This window comes from Alligator mississippiensis, chromosome 5, assembly GCF_030867095.1.
Source record: "Alligator mississippiensis isolate rAllMis1 chromosome 5, rAllMis1, whole genome shotgun sequence".
Classification (NCBI taxonomy): domain Eukaryota; kingdom Metazoa; phylum Chordata; order Crocodylia; family Alligatoridae; genus Alligator; species Alligator mississippiensis.
Window position 1 is genome coordinate 187,634,791 of NC_081828.1, and position 14,075 is coordinate 187,648,865.

The 14,075-nt window shown below is 43.5% G+C and overlaps 1 protein-coding gene across 5 annotated transcripts in view; it reads right to left on the reverse strand.

The window, feature by feature from the left end:
* ARHGAP21 (Rho GTPase activating protein 21) overlaps nucleotides 1–14,075 on the reverse strand; it is a 173,611-nt gene that overhangs the window by 89,245 nt on the left and 70,291 nt on the right. For all 5 annotated transcript variants that reach the window (XM_059729087.1, XM_059729085.1, XM_059729086.1 and 2 more), the window contains exons 2-3: nucleotides 7,615–7,797; nucleotides 2,763–2,787 (exon numbers count right to left, since the gene is read on the reverse strand). In XM_059729087.1, coding sequence (XP_059585070.1) covers nucleotides 2,763–2,787; nucleotides 7,615–7,797 — 208 coding nt within the window. The remainder of the gene's footprint in view (nucleotides 1–2,762; nucleotides 2,788–7,614; nucleotides 7,798–14,075) is intronic.

Here is a 14,075-nt window from a genome sequence, read left to right on the forward strand (position 1 = left end):
TTTAAAAGCATCTTAACAAAAAAATAAAAAAATGCAATTAAAGTAAAAAAAATCTGATTTAAATTAAAAAATTCCAATTTTTTAAAATCATTAATTTTTAACCACCCTGATCAACAGAATAGATTGTGAGCACCCCAATTCCATAATATCCTATAGTCTGTTAGAGCACTCTCCTATACAGTGGAAGAAGTGGGTTCAAACCCCACAGACATAGAAGCTGAACCTGGGTCTCAATATTCCCATAATTATGGGATAAAATTGAACAATCACCACCTCTTAGTTTTCTGAAAAATGGTGCTTGAAGTCTAACTTTTCTTTCTCTGCTTCTGTCCAGGATGCCTGGAATGGAATTATTTTATAATGAAATAACTTTATTAAATCTAAAGAGTTGTCTCCATCCCCCATCCTCCCCCTTCCCAATTCAAATCACAACTTTCTTAGTAGTTCCTGAGGCAATAAGCTATGAATAAAAACCACAGTAACAACAGCAGATAGCTTCTTAAACTTTCTTAAAGAAAAAAAAAACCCTCTGGTAATCAAAAGCCTCTCTGTTTACTCTACTGGAATAAGATCCTCTCATAAGATGACAGCTCCCTGCTATTATATAATACAAAGTTGAAATAAAAGGCACTTACCATTTTTAACACACACAGTATGCTGAATTTCAAAAACATGTATATTTTAACAGGTCAACCCTCAGAAAGCAGCACTGATGCAATAAAACTTGGGCCAGGGACAGACATTATGCATAAACCAGTTAAAGTGATCAGAAACTGGTTTAAGCCCGTAACAGAACAGACATTCAGTGCACATAAACCAGTTTCAAAGTGGCTGAAAGCAGAGACCCTCAGCATCCTGGTATGCTCTCTGGGCTGAGAGGGGCTGTCTTCTCCAGCCCAGCCATGCTGGCCCCGCCACTCTGCTCCCCAGCCCAAGCAGGGACCAGCAGGAACAGGGGTCTGGCCAGGGAGGGGTTTAATTCCCCACTCCCTGTGCCACCGGCAGAGACCCGAGCTGCATCTGCCTGGCACTCCCCCCTCACTGCTGCAGCAGCAGGTCACCATGACCCCTGAGGCAGAGGAAGGCAGGGAGGAGAGCTAGTTTCCTCTGGACCTTCACTGGCAACCGGGTTTACCTGCTGTCACGGGGGCACTCGCTCCCTGCCTGGAATAGGCCCAGCCTGTCTCCTCAGCTGGAGGCTGGAGGGAGGAAAAATAACGCCATCCCTAACCCCCGCCCCTCCACCCCCAGGGGCCCTGCCTCCTCCATGCTGCAGCAGGGGGAGGGGGCAGGACCCTTACTGGGGGCAGCAGCAGCCCCTGCCATACGATGAACTGGAGCCCCTTCAGCCGGAGCCGCTTCCCGGCAAGAGGCTGTGCTGCGGGGCCAGCAGAGTTGCGGCCAGCTGCACATGGCAGCGCCAGGGTCCCTAGCAGGCCAGAGCTCTACAAGCCCCCTGCAGCGCTGCAGCTCTGCTGGCCCCACAGCGCAGTCACCCTGCCAGGAAGGGACTTGTGCTCCAGGAAGCCATAACGGGATGCAGTGCATCACAGTTACTTGCCGCTTGTCGCTCTAGCTGCTGGATGGGGCCAGGCCTGGCCCCCACCACTGTTCTGTGCTTGGGGCAAGCCCTGTCCCAGCAAGAAGGAGCGTTATTCAGCTATTGGCATGACAGCAGGGTCTGCCCGGCTGGGCTGCAGCCACTGCTTGGCCTCTGCTTGGGGCTGACAGCAGAATAAGCCCCTTCCTGCCGGGAGGAAGCTTGTCCCAAGCAAAGAGCAGTGGCAGCTGCCAGACAGACCCCACTGCAGTGCAAGCCCCTTCCTACCAAGAGGGGCATGTCCGAGCACAGAGATACCACTCACACCGCAGCAGGGTCTGCCCAGCCTGGCTGCTACTGCCTCTTGGCCTTGGGGCCAGCAACTGAATAAGTCCCTTCCCGGTGGGAAAAAAAGAGCTGCATGACAAAAATGGAAAGGTTTTTTTTTCCTCCCTCATTAAGTAAGAGGTTGGTACTCTCTATTTACATATCTTGCTTTCTTACATCCTAGAATATGCTCCAAAGATCTATTCCTTTTGAAGGGCATAGAAAATGAGAAGAGCACAGTACTGGAGCTGATGATACAAGTTAAAATTAGCGCTATTAAAGTTTTAGGAGGAAATGTAACTGGATTAATAGGCCAGATGTTTTTCTAAAACTGTCTTGTGTCACATTTGTGCCAATGTCTTGTAGTATATTTATATTAATACCTCTGCAAGCATAGCCTTGCCTTCCCCAGAACAACTTGCACCAGAAACCATTAAGTTTATTGATTCACAAAATACACCAAATAGTTGGCATACATAAATTGAGTCCCGGTTTTAATGTGATTTGTACTGGTGGACTGTTGCACCAAGACAACCTTCCACAATATCAAAAGGGCTGCATCCACGTGGTCCAGAGCAGTGCCTTAGTATTAAAAAGCTAAGGCAGCTGGTTTCTTGCTAAGTACATGTATGATCTACAACATGTATTTAACCCATTAAGAATATGCAGCATACTTTTTGGTAAATAGACCGGCCATGCAAAAAAACCCTGAACAAACCTGTTTTTCAAGTTAGAGGCAACAGAATATGTTACCTCTTCAGCTCTGATGTTGTACGAGATCTTGAATTTTCAGTCACGTACTTTTTATTTCTGAGCACATAACATGCAGCTACTACACTGTTGGAGACAGTGATGAAAGAAAAATGTTAGAATAGATGAACAACATAAAACATACCTCCTTTGTTTCCATTCTCTTCATCCTGAAAGAGAAACATGCATTTAAAATGTAAATTTACAAATTGAAGAAAATTATACAGGTAGGATTAAAAAAAAGGTGTCTAAAATCAGGCTCACTTGGATATTCTCCTAACTTTGGTTTACTCTTGTGGTGTTTAGTCTCTAATTGTAGCTACTGTAAAGTTGTGCCCAATTTTATTGTTCCCTTAACTGTACAGTACATCAAAATTACATTTATATACTATATCTTTATATTCCAAGGTTGTGTCAGTAAGGAAATGATTAACTTGAGTAGCCTGAAACTGTTCACCCTTGGAAGAATTAATGGCTGAGAATTAGCATTTGACTTTAGTAGCTTACTGGTCCATCCACCTGGACATGCTAAGAGGGATGGGAAGCCTAGATTTGGCTAGACAATGATAAATTTACATTCTAAAAGAAGAGCCAAAAGATCATCATCTAGCTAATCAAAGTATCATACAGGAGAGGTGGACTTGGATTAGCAAATCTACACCTCTAAAAAAGGATCCAAGTTTGTAGTCTGATAATATAACCCTCAGGGTTATATTTATATACTCGCAGAGTGTGAGAGCTCCTAGAAATGAAGGGGTGACATATGTTAACAGCTAAACTGGATGACGTACTTCAAGCCTGCTTTAAAAGAATGGCCTTGTTTTTGGTCTTCTCAAGCACGTGGGAGAGGCTGGGGTCCTTCAGCCAAGGTGCCTGGGAAAAGCAAGCTGACAGAGTTTCTGGGAGGGTCAGAGGTAGGACCTACATTTAGACCTGTAAAACTGGCTAAGGACTGCATCACTGAATTTAGGGTGCAGGATAAGAACACATCCATTTTCTGGAATTTACTTTGGTTTGTTTACTCTTTTTATCTCTGGCTCTATCCAACATATTGTTAGTGGTTCTTTATGCTTGTTCTATTTTTATAATAAAACCTTTTGTTTTTTTGTCTCTTACTAACTGTCAGTGGAAGGGTTGACTCCTGGGCAACTGATGTTTCAGGCTGATTCTCTCTAAAGAGAAGAGGACTTATAATTTCTTCTATACCCCCAAGTAACATCAGGCCTGTAGAGATTCCCCCAGTGCAGATAAAGGGCTGGGGAACTGAGGTTTGCTGGGATAGGGAGCTATTCCAGAACAACTTCAGTCTGTTCCTTGTAGTGGCAGCACAGCGGAGAGAAATACAGGACTCTGGGGAGCCCTCACAGATTTGGGGCATGGGTTTGTGACAACAGGTAAGAAGACAGACAGCCCAGAATAGTAAAACAGGTTGGGGATTGCTTAGAGAAGTTTTCAAGAGGCAGGGTCAGATGGGATGCACCCTCGGGTACTAAAGATAATTTCACTGAGATAATTTCACAGCCACAAGCTACCCACTTGAGGACTTGTGGAGGTTGGGTTAGATCCCGAATGATTGGAAAAGAGTAAATATAATGCCCATCTTTAAGAAATGGAAGAAGAAGAATCTGGAGAAATAAGAGACCAGTCAGCTTGACCTCAACACTTGGAAAGATCAAGGAGTAGGTCCTCAAGGAATCAATTGTGAAGCACCTAGAGAACAAGGTGATCAAGAAAACCCAGCAGAGATTCACAAACAGCAAGTCTTGCCTAACCAACCTGACTTCCTTCTAGGATAAGGTGATGCGCTCAATGGATTGTGGGGGGAGGAAGCAGTGGATGCGATATACCTGGACTTTAGCATGGCTTTTGACATTCTCTTCCATGACATTTGCTATTAATAAGCTAAGGAAATGCAGCCTGGAGGAAAGTATTATGTGGATAAAAACTGGTTGGATCATTGTGAGCAATGAGTAGTCATAAATGGTTCAATGTCTAGTTGTGAGGAAGCAACAAGTGGGGTTCCCCAGGGGTTTGTCCTGGGTCCAGTATCATTTTAATATCGTAAATAATGATTTGGGTGATGACACCAAGTACACACTTAGAAAATTTGAAAACAACATGAAGTAGCAGATACTCTGGAATGTAGGGCTAGGATCCAGAATGACCTGGATAAACTGGAGAAATGGTTTACAATCAAACAGACTGATTTAACAAGAATAAGTGCACTTTGGATAGAATACCTGAAAGTGCAAAAAAAAAAATGGAGGACTGACTAGGTCAGTGGCTCTCAACCTTTTGCACCTTACGTCTCACCAACCATTGTGTCACAAAAACCCTGGTGCCACTGCGATAAAAACAAAACCCCACAAAATTGCACTGTTCGAGATATCTGTTGATCCATCTATTTGAACTTCAAACAACTGATTTTTTTCCAATTGGGCACTGAGCTGAAGTCCCACCTACATGACCTTCGAGTCCCACCAGTGCGACACGTTCCACTGGTTGAGAAACACTGGTCTAGGTTATAAAGAAGGACCTGGGGATTACAGCAGACCATAAACTGAATAAACTGTGTTCTTGTTACAAAAAAAACAACAATATGCTAGGCTGTATTAACACAAGTATCATTTACAAATCAAGGAAGTATGCTCTTGTTGCAAAAAATAAAGTCAGCTATTAAGAGGAGTGTCACTTGCAAATCAAGGGAAGTGGTTCTTCCTTGCTATTTGGTATTGGTGAGGCCCCACCTAAAGTACTGTATTCAGTTTTGGGCCCTGCACTTCAAGAAAGATATGAACAGATTAGAAAAAGAGTCCAAAGCAGAACAATAAAAATGATTAGGTGCCTGGGAGACAAGATTTATGAGAAAAGGCTGAAAGAATTAGGGTTATTTTAATGTAGAGACTAGAAGACTGAGGAGGGATTTCATAATAGTCTTCAAATACTTGCAGGGCAATTACAGAGAGGATGGAAATGGGCTTTTCTCTGTTGCTACAGGGGACAGAACTCGGAGCAATGGTCTCAATATTCAGCATGGGAAATTTAGGTCAGAGATTAGGAGGAACAATCTGACTGTGAGAGTGGTGAAGCATTGGAACAGACTATCTAGAGAAACTGGAATCTTCATTCTTGGAAATTTTCAAGAGCAAGTTAGACACTTGGCTGGGGTGGTTTAGTCAGGAATGCTCCTGCCTTGAGCAGGGCCTGGACCAGATGACCTTGTGAGGTCCCTTCCAGCCCTCCTTTCCTTTGATCTTATAAATCAGTGCTACAAGCCATTAATATAGTACCCACTTCCTGCAACAATTTAATTTGTTTTGAACTGATCATCCAAAGAACTGAAGCACAAAATGACATAATGACAAACATCTGTATCATTCTAGTTTCCACCAAGTTCACTGAATGAAAAAAAATGTGCATCCGACTAAAATATTTAGACTCTCGTTCTCTGAGGTTATAAAAGTATGGGTCACCACTATGAAAGGGACCAGATTATTATATGCTACAGTAAACTCAAGATTGAAAAATTACTAATTGTAGAAGTGGTATCACTCTGTAAAGTATTGCAAGGCTGTCATCTAGTACAAACAGTCATAAAACAGCTGCAAAACAGTGAATGCTAACAAATTTTGTACGATACCAAGACAATGATTTCAGTCCTTTAAAAATGGAGTGTTTTACAATTCAAATGCTTCCAAATCTGCAGTAAGTTTCTTGGGGGAGAAAAGGGGGATTGTTTTATTTTGTTTCGTTTTTCACATTCACCTCATGTTGCAAACTTCAGTATGAAGAGTTTCCGACAGAATGCATCATTCACAAAATACAAACAAGTGCCTGTCATATTAATTTATTATGCAGAAGATTTTAATTTACAAATATAAGTTTAAGTGGCTAACTAATAGATAGTCACACACTTTGTCTCTTCCCAGGACCTTTGTACTCTCTGTGATGTCAGACTTGCCTCTCTTCACACTGCCCATTAAACAGGAAATACCCTTCCTGAATTAATGAAACAGGCTACTACATTCTTGAACACTTCTCTAAACCGATCTGTATCGTGATGTCTATAAGACAATCAATTCACAGAAGCTTGGTTAGGAACCAACGGAGAATCGTCAATATTCATAATACACTTTGACACAAACATATAAAAAATGTTTATGTATTTTATCTATCCCTCTCCTGCTCTTTTGTATATGTCACTTCCCTTTCAATATTATAATTTGTTTAGGATATGGACCATACCTTACCTATATTTGTATAGTATTTAGTAAAATGTAACCCCTGATTCTCATCAGGGTCTCTGGGTGCAACTATTTGTACAAGAATGATGAACAGGAGCATAAATTTGAAAGACCTACTGCTTTAGCAACTGTTATCATTAACTGTTATACTATTAATGTTGTAACTTAATAAGCAAAATAAAGAGAACTAATGTGCTGAATTGTAGTTAATAAATCTGGCAATTTCTGGATGCCCATGATGCCAAAGACAAGTTTATTTTTCTCGTTCGCTCAATACAGAACCAAACCCAATCTTTACGTATGGGCACCTCACCCCATATTAGCCATGCCTTTGGCCTCTTTTCATTAGATTAATTAACATTTGATAGTAATATTTTCAAGTTCTTCTGTAACAGAGTACCACTGCACTTACTCATAGCAATAAAAATATCTTCTCGTATCTTTTCAGTTTGTCAGATCATGTCAAAATAGTGCCTCAGTCTTCTTCTGATAAAAATATTTAGTATTTTTAGAGAAAGGAATTTAAAGTAGTTGAAGATTCTGGGTCACTATTTCAATCAAAGGAGGAGCTCAACAGGGGAAAGATGCATTTTCTGAGAGTGAAGACAATCTCAAGAGTTAATACTTAACAGAGCAAGCAAGGCTATGGATTGTTAGTACATACATAGTTATACCATATCAGTAGAAGACACACACAGTAAAAAAACCCTTCATTTACTTTTCAAACTGGCCTTCATTATTTATTTCACTTACTCTGAGAGAATCCTTAATAGAAGAGTCTGGAGGATAAACAATGAAGTGTCTTAAGGTGAAGCCGAAGCCCTGAGGTGTCCTCCTTAACACAACAGTTTTAAGACCAGGCCAAAAGAATGCTTCTTCTTCCTCTGATGGTGATACAACTTCACTCTGCTCTTTATCATCTTTATGTTTTGATGCCTGAAAGAGATTAGGAAAAAAGATGTTGAATAGAACATGTAACATAGGTATTCCCCCGCCCCCCTTTTATTTTTCTATATTTAAAACAAGACAATCCTTCATCTCCATAAAATATTACTGAAGCTAATGTAACAAAAATCTTGTATCACTAATGTTATTTAATTCAAAGCAGTTCCATATATTATTCTCATACGCTGTATGTTTTCCCAGCGTACCAAAACACGTTCTACCTGTGAAGGGAGGGTAGCAAAGGGGGAGGGAAGCAAGAGGGAGTTAGGGGGAGAAGAAAGGCACCAGAATGGGGCAAGTGGCCACGATGAGACAGGTGTATTCACCTTCTTTCTACAAGTCTGATAAATGCACAATCAAGTTCCGCTCATAAATGCATCATAAGCTATATGTTTCTCTACAAAAAGAATTTGTACAAGATAGACAAAAGCAAATTCAAAAGTTCCATTTATGCATATAAAACATTTAAAGCAATTAAACAATAAAACAGGCATGTCCTATGTTAGGCTACCTAATCTAAAGAATTAATCTTTTGCTAATCAAGCCAATACCAACTTACAATGTATATGTTTTTTATTTCATTCTTACAGTATTCTTTTCTGAATGTTTAAGTCTGTCAACTCTGTCCAAAATTACACAAGAAGAAAATTCAAAAATTGTATCTCCGTTACACTACATCTTGTCCTCCAATGCACAAACATGTCTTTAAGAAAAACCACAAATACATATATAGATTTTATGCAAGAGGCAAGGATTTTTGTGGGCGATATCTTTTCCTGTGCCAACTGCATGGTCAGGATAAATGTAGACAAGCTTTTGAAAGTAATGCATTCTTCTTCAGGTCCCTCAAGAAAACCTGCATGGTCCTGAAGAAGCATGTGCACTGCATTCAAAAGCTTGTGTAAGTCTATCCCAACCATACAGTTAGGCGAATAAAAGAAATTACCCACAAAAATCTTTGCCTCTCATTTCCTTGACCATCACAGCTACAGCATCACTCCAACATTATACAGATTCTATATAGATGATATCAAATCATTACTAAAATGATTACATGACATGAAATCATTACATGACATCTTTACTAAAAAGACTCCTCTTGCCCACCTGCATCCTTAAGCTATAACTTCTTACCTATTGTGGCACCCACTTGCTATTGTTCAAGGTAATGCCATTTTATTCTACTTTACCTCAAAGCCAAAAAGGGAGAACAAGTTATTAAAAAAAGTGAGAAAACCTTTACAAACTCCCCACCAGAAGGATCTAATGACCTCCAAGATGTAATCAGTCAGCTGTTTATCGTCATAGAGACACAGCTTCTTTAGCCAAATACTCAACTTTACTTTAAATATAAATTGAGCTATATAACTCCTCACTGCTCTCTGTTCTTTCTCTTTTTAAACTATGAGCATGAGAGATTAGGGTTCACTAGATTCTGGAAGGCATAATAGTAGTATTTACATCAAACTACATTTGAGGCGAAATCTATTGCAGAGAATTAAATGTGAAAGTTCTGCACACTGCATGCCTAATCCAATGCCCACTGAAGTCAGACAGAATTAGATCAAGCTCAAAAGGGGTAATACCATAAAAAACTTGGGTTCACAGAGTAGTCACTGACAGTCATATAATTTCTATTTAAAATAGTACCAAGAAACATTATAAGGAAAGGAAGCTTACAAAGAGAGTTTTAAGAAAGTCTAAAAAGATGCTCTATAAATGTTAACAAGCAATTCTTTTTAAGCATAAAGAAAGTTAAGAAAAATGTGTGTAAATACTTGGTTGAAAAGCAGACAAGTGATGTCAAGGCCAGGCTGCTGGCAATGTCACAAGAAACAAGTCTAATTTTGGACCAAAATGATGGAGTTTTCAGAAGGGGAATACAGAAAACTTTCTCTTACTGTGGTATAGAAAGTAGCCCAGGAGACAAACAGGAAGAAAGGATGTTATCAAGCAAGTAAGGAAACTCGTTTTTATAACCTAAACACACGTTTGCTCATCTAGTGTAATTTATATCAAATCTGTACACTGATGCATATAGGATCTAAAGCAGGCAGACATGGTATCCTGGAGCAGCTACTCTCAAGGGCTTCTATCACAGTAGTGTATGGCCACCTAGTTTGCTTAGAGGAAAAAGCTACCCTGTGAGAGCTGTGGCCATATAATGCTCACCTCAGTAGTTCTGCCTTGGGGAAAAAGAACGGGTAATTCTCAACCAAATTCAAGAAAGTTATGCAGGTGTGGAGATTTATGCTGCATTCTTGTTTACTCTGGTGTAAAGCGTGATTACACTGGTATAAAAATGTCATGTCCACATTGAGAGCCATATTATTAATCACAAAACACAACTCATTTCACATCACTTAGGAAACAGCTATGACAGCACACTTTTTTCAGCTGCCCATGTGAACAAAAAGGAAATTGAATCTGTCTCCATGTGATAACCACTCAAATCATGCAGCCACACACACCCCTCCGCCAAAATTTCTCGCTTTAAAAAAACACCTTCTGGAATGGAAGAACACTACTGCATGAGGTAGAATGAAGGGGAAAAAACAGAAGCAAGTGATGACATTGATTTATATAGGCAAGGAAGACTTACTGGGGGCAGAGTTCCTGCATGTTTTTACACGTAAACAAAAATGAGAGTCACGTAGAAACTATGACTACACAATGTGTTGTGTTCTAATGGTGACTTTTCTCTCTGTCTCTAAGGAAGCCTTAGTTGCATTATATTGGAATACAACATTCTATTTTTATATATACACACATATATACACGTACACACACACACACACACACACACACACACACACACACACACACACACAGAGTGTCATGTAATAAATATTTTTTTTTTTTTTATTAGAAATAAGTTTTGAAAAGCTCTGCTAAAGCTATTTTGTAATATGAATCTTGCTAAAGCTCTAGGCCAGGGGCGGGCAAAATACGGCCCGTGGGCTGGATCCAGCCCGTGAGGTCATTCTATCCAGCCCGCAGGACCCCTAAAACGATTTTGAAAATTAAAATGTATATGTCCTTGGTTCCTGTCAAAAATAACAGGAACCTGGGCAGTAGGACCCAGGAAAATCCACGGTGAGCTCCTGCAACAGCAGGGCCCACCCGGCCTCGTCACAAGCCCCAGTAGGGACTTCTGGCCTGTGACCACTTAGCTGCTTCGGTGCCGGAACCTCAAGTAAGGGGAGGGGCGGGGGGAGGGAGGGAAAGAGCTGGTGCTGAGAGCAGGGAAAAGGCAGCCCCTCACCTGTCCCGTGGCCGGTGCTCCCTGTTGCAGCCACTTGCAGCCCATGCGGGGCTGTCCTGAGTAGGCACAGGCAGTTCCATGTGGGCTGCAAGCAGCTGCAGGACGGGGCATCAGCCACGGAGCAGGCACAGGGCCACTTTTCCCCCCTGCACTCAGTACCAACTTTTACCCACTCCTGCAACCAGCCTGGGCCCCACACCGGCTCCAGGCTCACTCATCGGGGCTCCGCCACGGCGGCAGCAGCTGCGGCTTCCCCCCCGCTTGCCACACCAGGCAGTGTTGGCTGCTGCTGCCTGCCTGGAGCTCATGCTGTGGTAGGCTGTAGTGAGGCTGCCACCACCACATCTGGGCTGCCCAGCGTGGGAGCTCCAGGTGGCCAGCAGCAGCCAGCACTGCCTAGCATGGTAAGCAGGGGGGCTGCAGCTGCTGCCGCCGTGGCGCAGCCCCAACAGGAAAGCCCGGAGCCAGCGCGGGTCCCAGGCTGGCAGCAGCTGCGGGTTGCAAGCTGGTGCTGAGCGGGGGAAAAGCAGCCCTGCGCCTGCCTTCTGCCCAGCAGCCCGTGCTACAGCCGCTCACAGCTCACATAGGGCTGCCTGTGCCTGCTCAGCACAGCCGCGCACAGGCTGCAAATGGCTGCAGCAGGGAGCACTGGACACGGGGTGGGGGAGGGGTCGCTTTTCCCCACGCTCCACACCAGCTCCTTCCTTGCCGGTGAGCAGGGGGTCAGGGCTGTGCGCTTCCCCCTGCCTGTACTGTGGGGCTGGAGGGCACTGGGAGTGAGCAGGCATGGAAGCACAGGGCCCATACCGGTTTCCCAGGGCAAGTGCCAGCAGGGCCCAGAGCAGGGCAGCAGGGGTACAGGGGTACCCTCGACAGCTTGCCAAAACTGGGTAAGCAGCCCTCCGCCCGAAATAATTGCCTACCCCTGCTCTAGGCACTGATGATACAGCAAACCGGAAAAGTATGGAAGGTGGCAGCAGCAACCGATTGTTATACGTATAGGAATGTAAGAAACTACTTGCTGGACATTGGCCTTTTCACTCTCTCTTGATTCTATTGTGTGTGATTTTATAGAATCACAGAAAATTAAGGATGGAAGGGACCTCCAGGTCATCTAGTCCTATACTCTGCTCAAAGCAGGACCATCCTCAACTAGATCATCCCAGCCAAGGCTCTCTCCACCTGGGTCTTAAAAACCTGCAAGAATTAAGATTTCACAACCTCTCTGGGTAGCCTGTTCCAGTGCTTTACTACCATCCTCATGAGAAAGTTTTCCCTAATATCTAAACTAAACTTCCCTTGCTGCAACTTGAGACCATTGCTCCTTGTTCTGTCATCTACCACCACTGAAAACAGTCTAGCTACATCCTCTTCATAACCACCAGGTAGTTGAAGGCTGCTCTTAAATCTCCCCTCAGTCTTCTCTCATCCAAACTAAATAAGCCCAGTTCCCTCAGCCTCTCCTTAGAAGTCATGTGCCCCATCCCCCTCACCATTTTTACTGCCCTGTGCTGGACTCTCTTCAATTTGTCCACATCCTTTCTGTATTAGGAGGTCTCAAAATTAGACAGTACTCCAGATGTGGCCTCACCAGTGCTAAATAGAGGAGAATAATCACTTGCCTTGACCTGCTGACAACACTCCTACCAATGCAGCCCAGTATGCCATTAGCCTCCGTGGCAACAATGGCACACTGTTGGCTCATCTTCAGCTTATTGTCCACTATAACCCCCAGGTCCTTTTCTGCAGAGCTGCTGCTTAGTTAGTTAGTCCCCAGCCTGTACTGATGCATGACATTGTTCTGTCCTAAGTGCAGGACTTTGCACTTCTCCTTGGACCCCATGTGATTTCATTTGGTCCAATCTTCCAATTCATCTAGGTCTCTTTGAATTATGGCCCTACCCTCCAGTGTATCTACTACTCCACCCAAGCTTGGTGTCATCTGGAAACTTGCTGAAGGTACACTCCACTCCATCTTCCAGGTCACTGACAAAGATATTGAACAGAAGAGGCCCTGGGACTGAACTATGGGACACTCTACTTGATACTGGCTGCCAACTGGATATCAATCCACTGATGACTACCCTTTAAGCCCAATGATCCAGCCAATTTTCCATCCACCTTACAGTCCTTTCATCCAACCCATACTTCTGCAGCTTGCTTGTGGGAGACTGTATCAAAAGCCTTGATAAAGTCAAAGTATTTTACATTCACTGCTTTTCCAGCATCCACAAAGCCAGCCATCTTATCATAGAAGGCAATCAGGTTGGTCAGACATGAATTGCCCTTCATGAATCCATGCTACCTGTGCCTAATCACCTTCTCCAAGTGTTTTGAAATGGATTCCTTGAGGGCCTGCTCCACAATTTTTCCAGGGACCTGAGGTGAGGCTGACCCATCTGTAGTTCCATGGAACCTTCTTATTCCCTTTCTTCAAGATGGGCACTAACATCTGCCCTTTTCCAATCATCAGGGACCTCTCCCAATTGCCACGAGTTTTCAAAGATAATGGCCAGAGGCTCTGCAATCACCTTGTGTCAGGCCCTGTGGACTTGTACCTAATCCAGCTGTTCTAAATACTCCCTAACTTTTCTGTAACCCTGCCAGTTATGATGGACATGGGTCAAAAGCTCTTTGCACTTATTTTGTTTTCACTCCCCCACTTGCTGCTGCTGCTTTCCCCCAGAAGAGGAGGAAGGGGCAACAGGGATGCTTCTTCTTCCAGAGAGGTAGGGGGCAACAGAGATGCTTCTGCCTGCCCCACCAGCCAGGCTGTGCGGGGAAGAGTGGCTCAGCTCGGGATGAGGACCAGAGAGTGGCAGCAGTGGGGACCAGCCTGTGAATGGGCAACTACCATGTGGTTGCCTCTGTCCTCGCCCCCAGATGAGCCCAGGGCAGCCTGGCTGGGGCAGGCAGAGAGCTTTGGAACTTCCCCTACCCCTGGGACAGCGGGGAAAGCAGGAGCAGCAGGCACGGGAGGTGGAAGGAGGGGGCAGGTATGCCT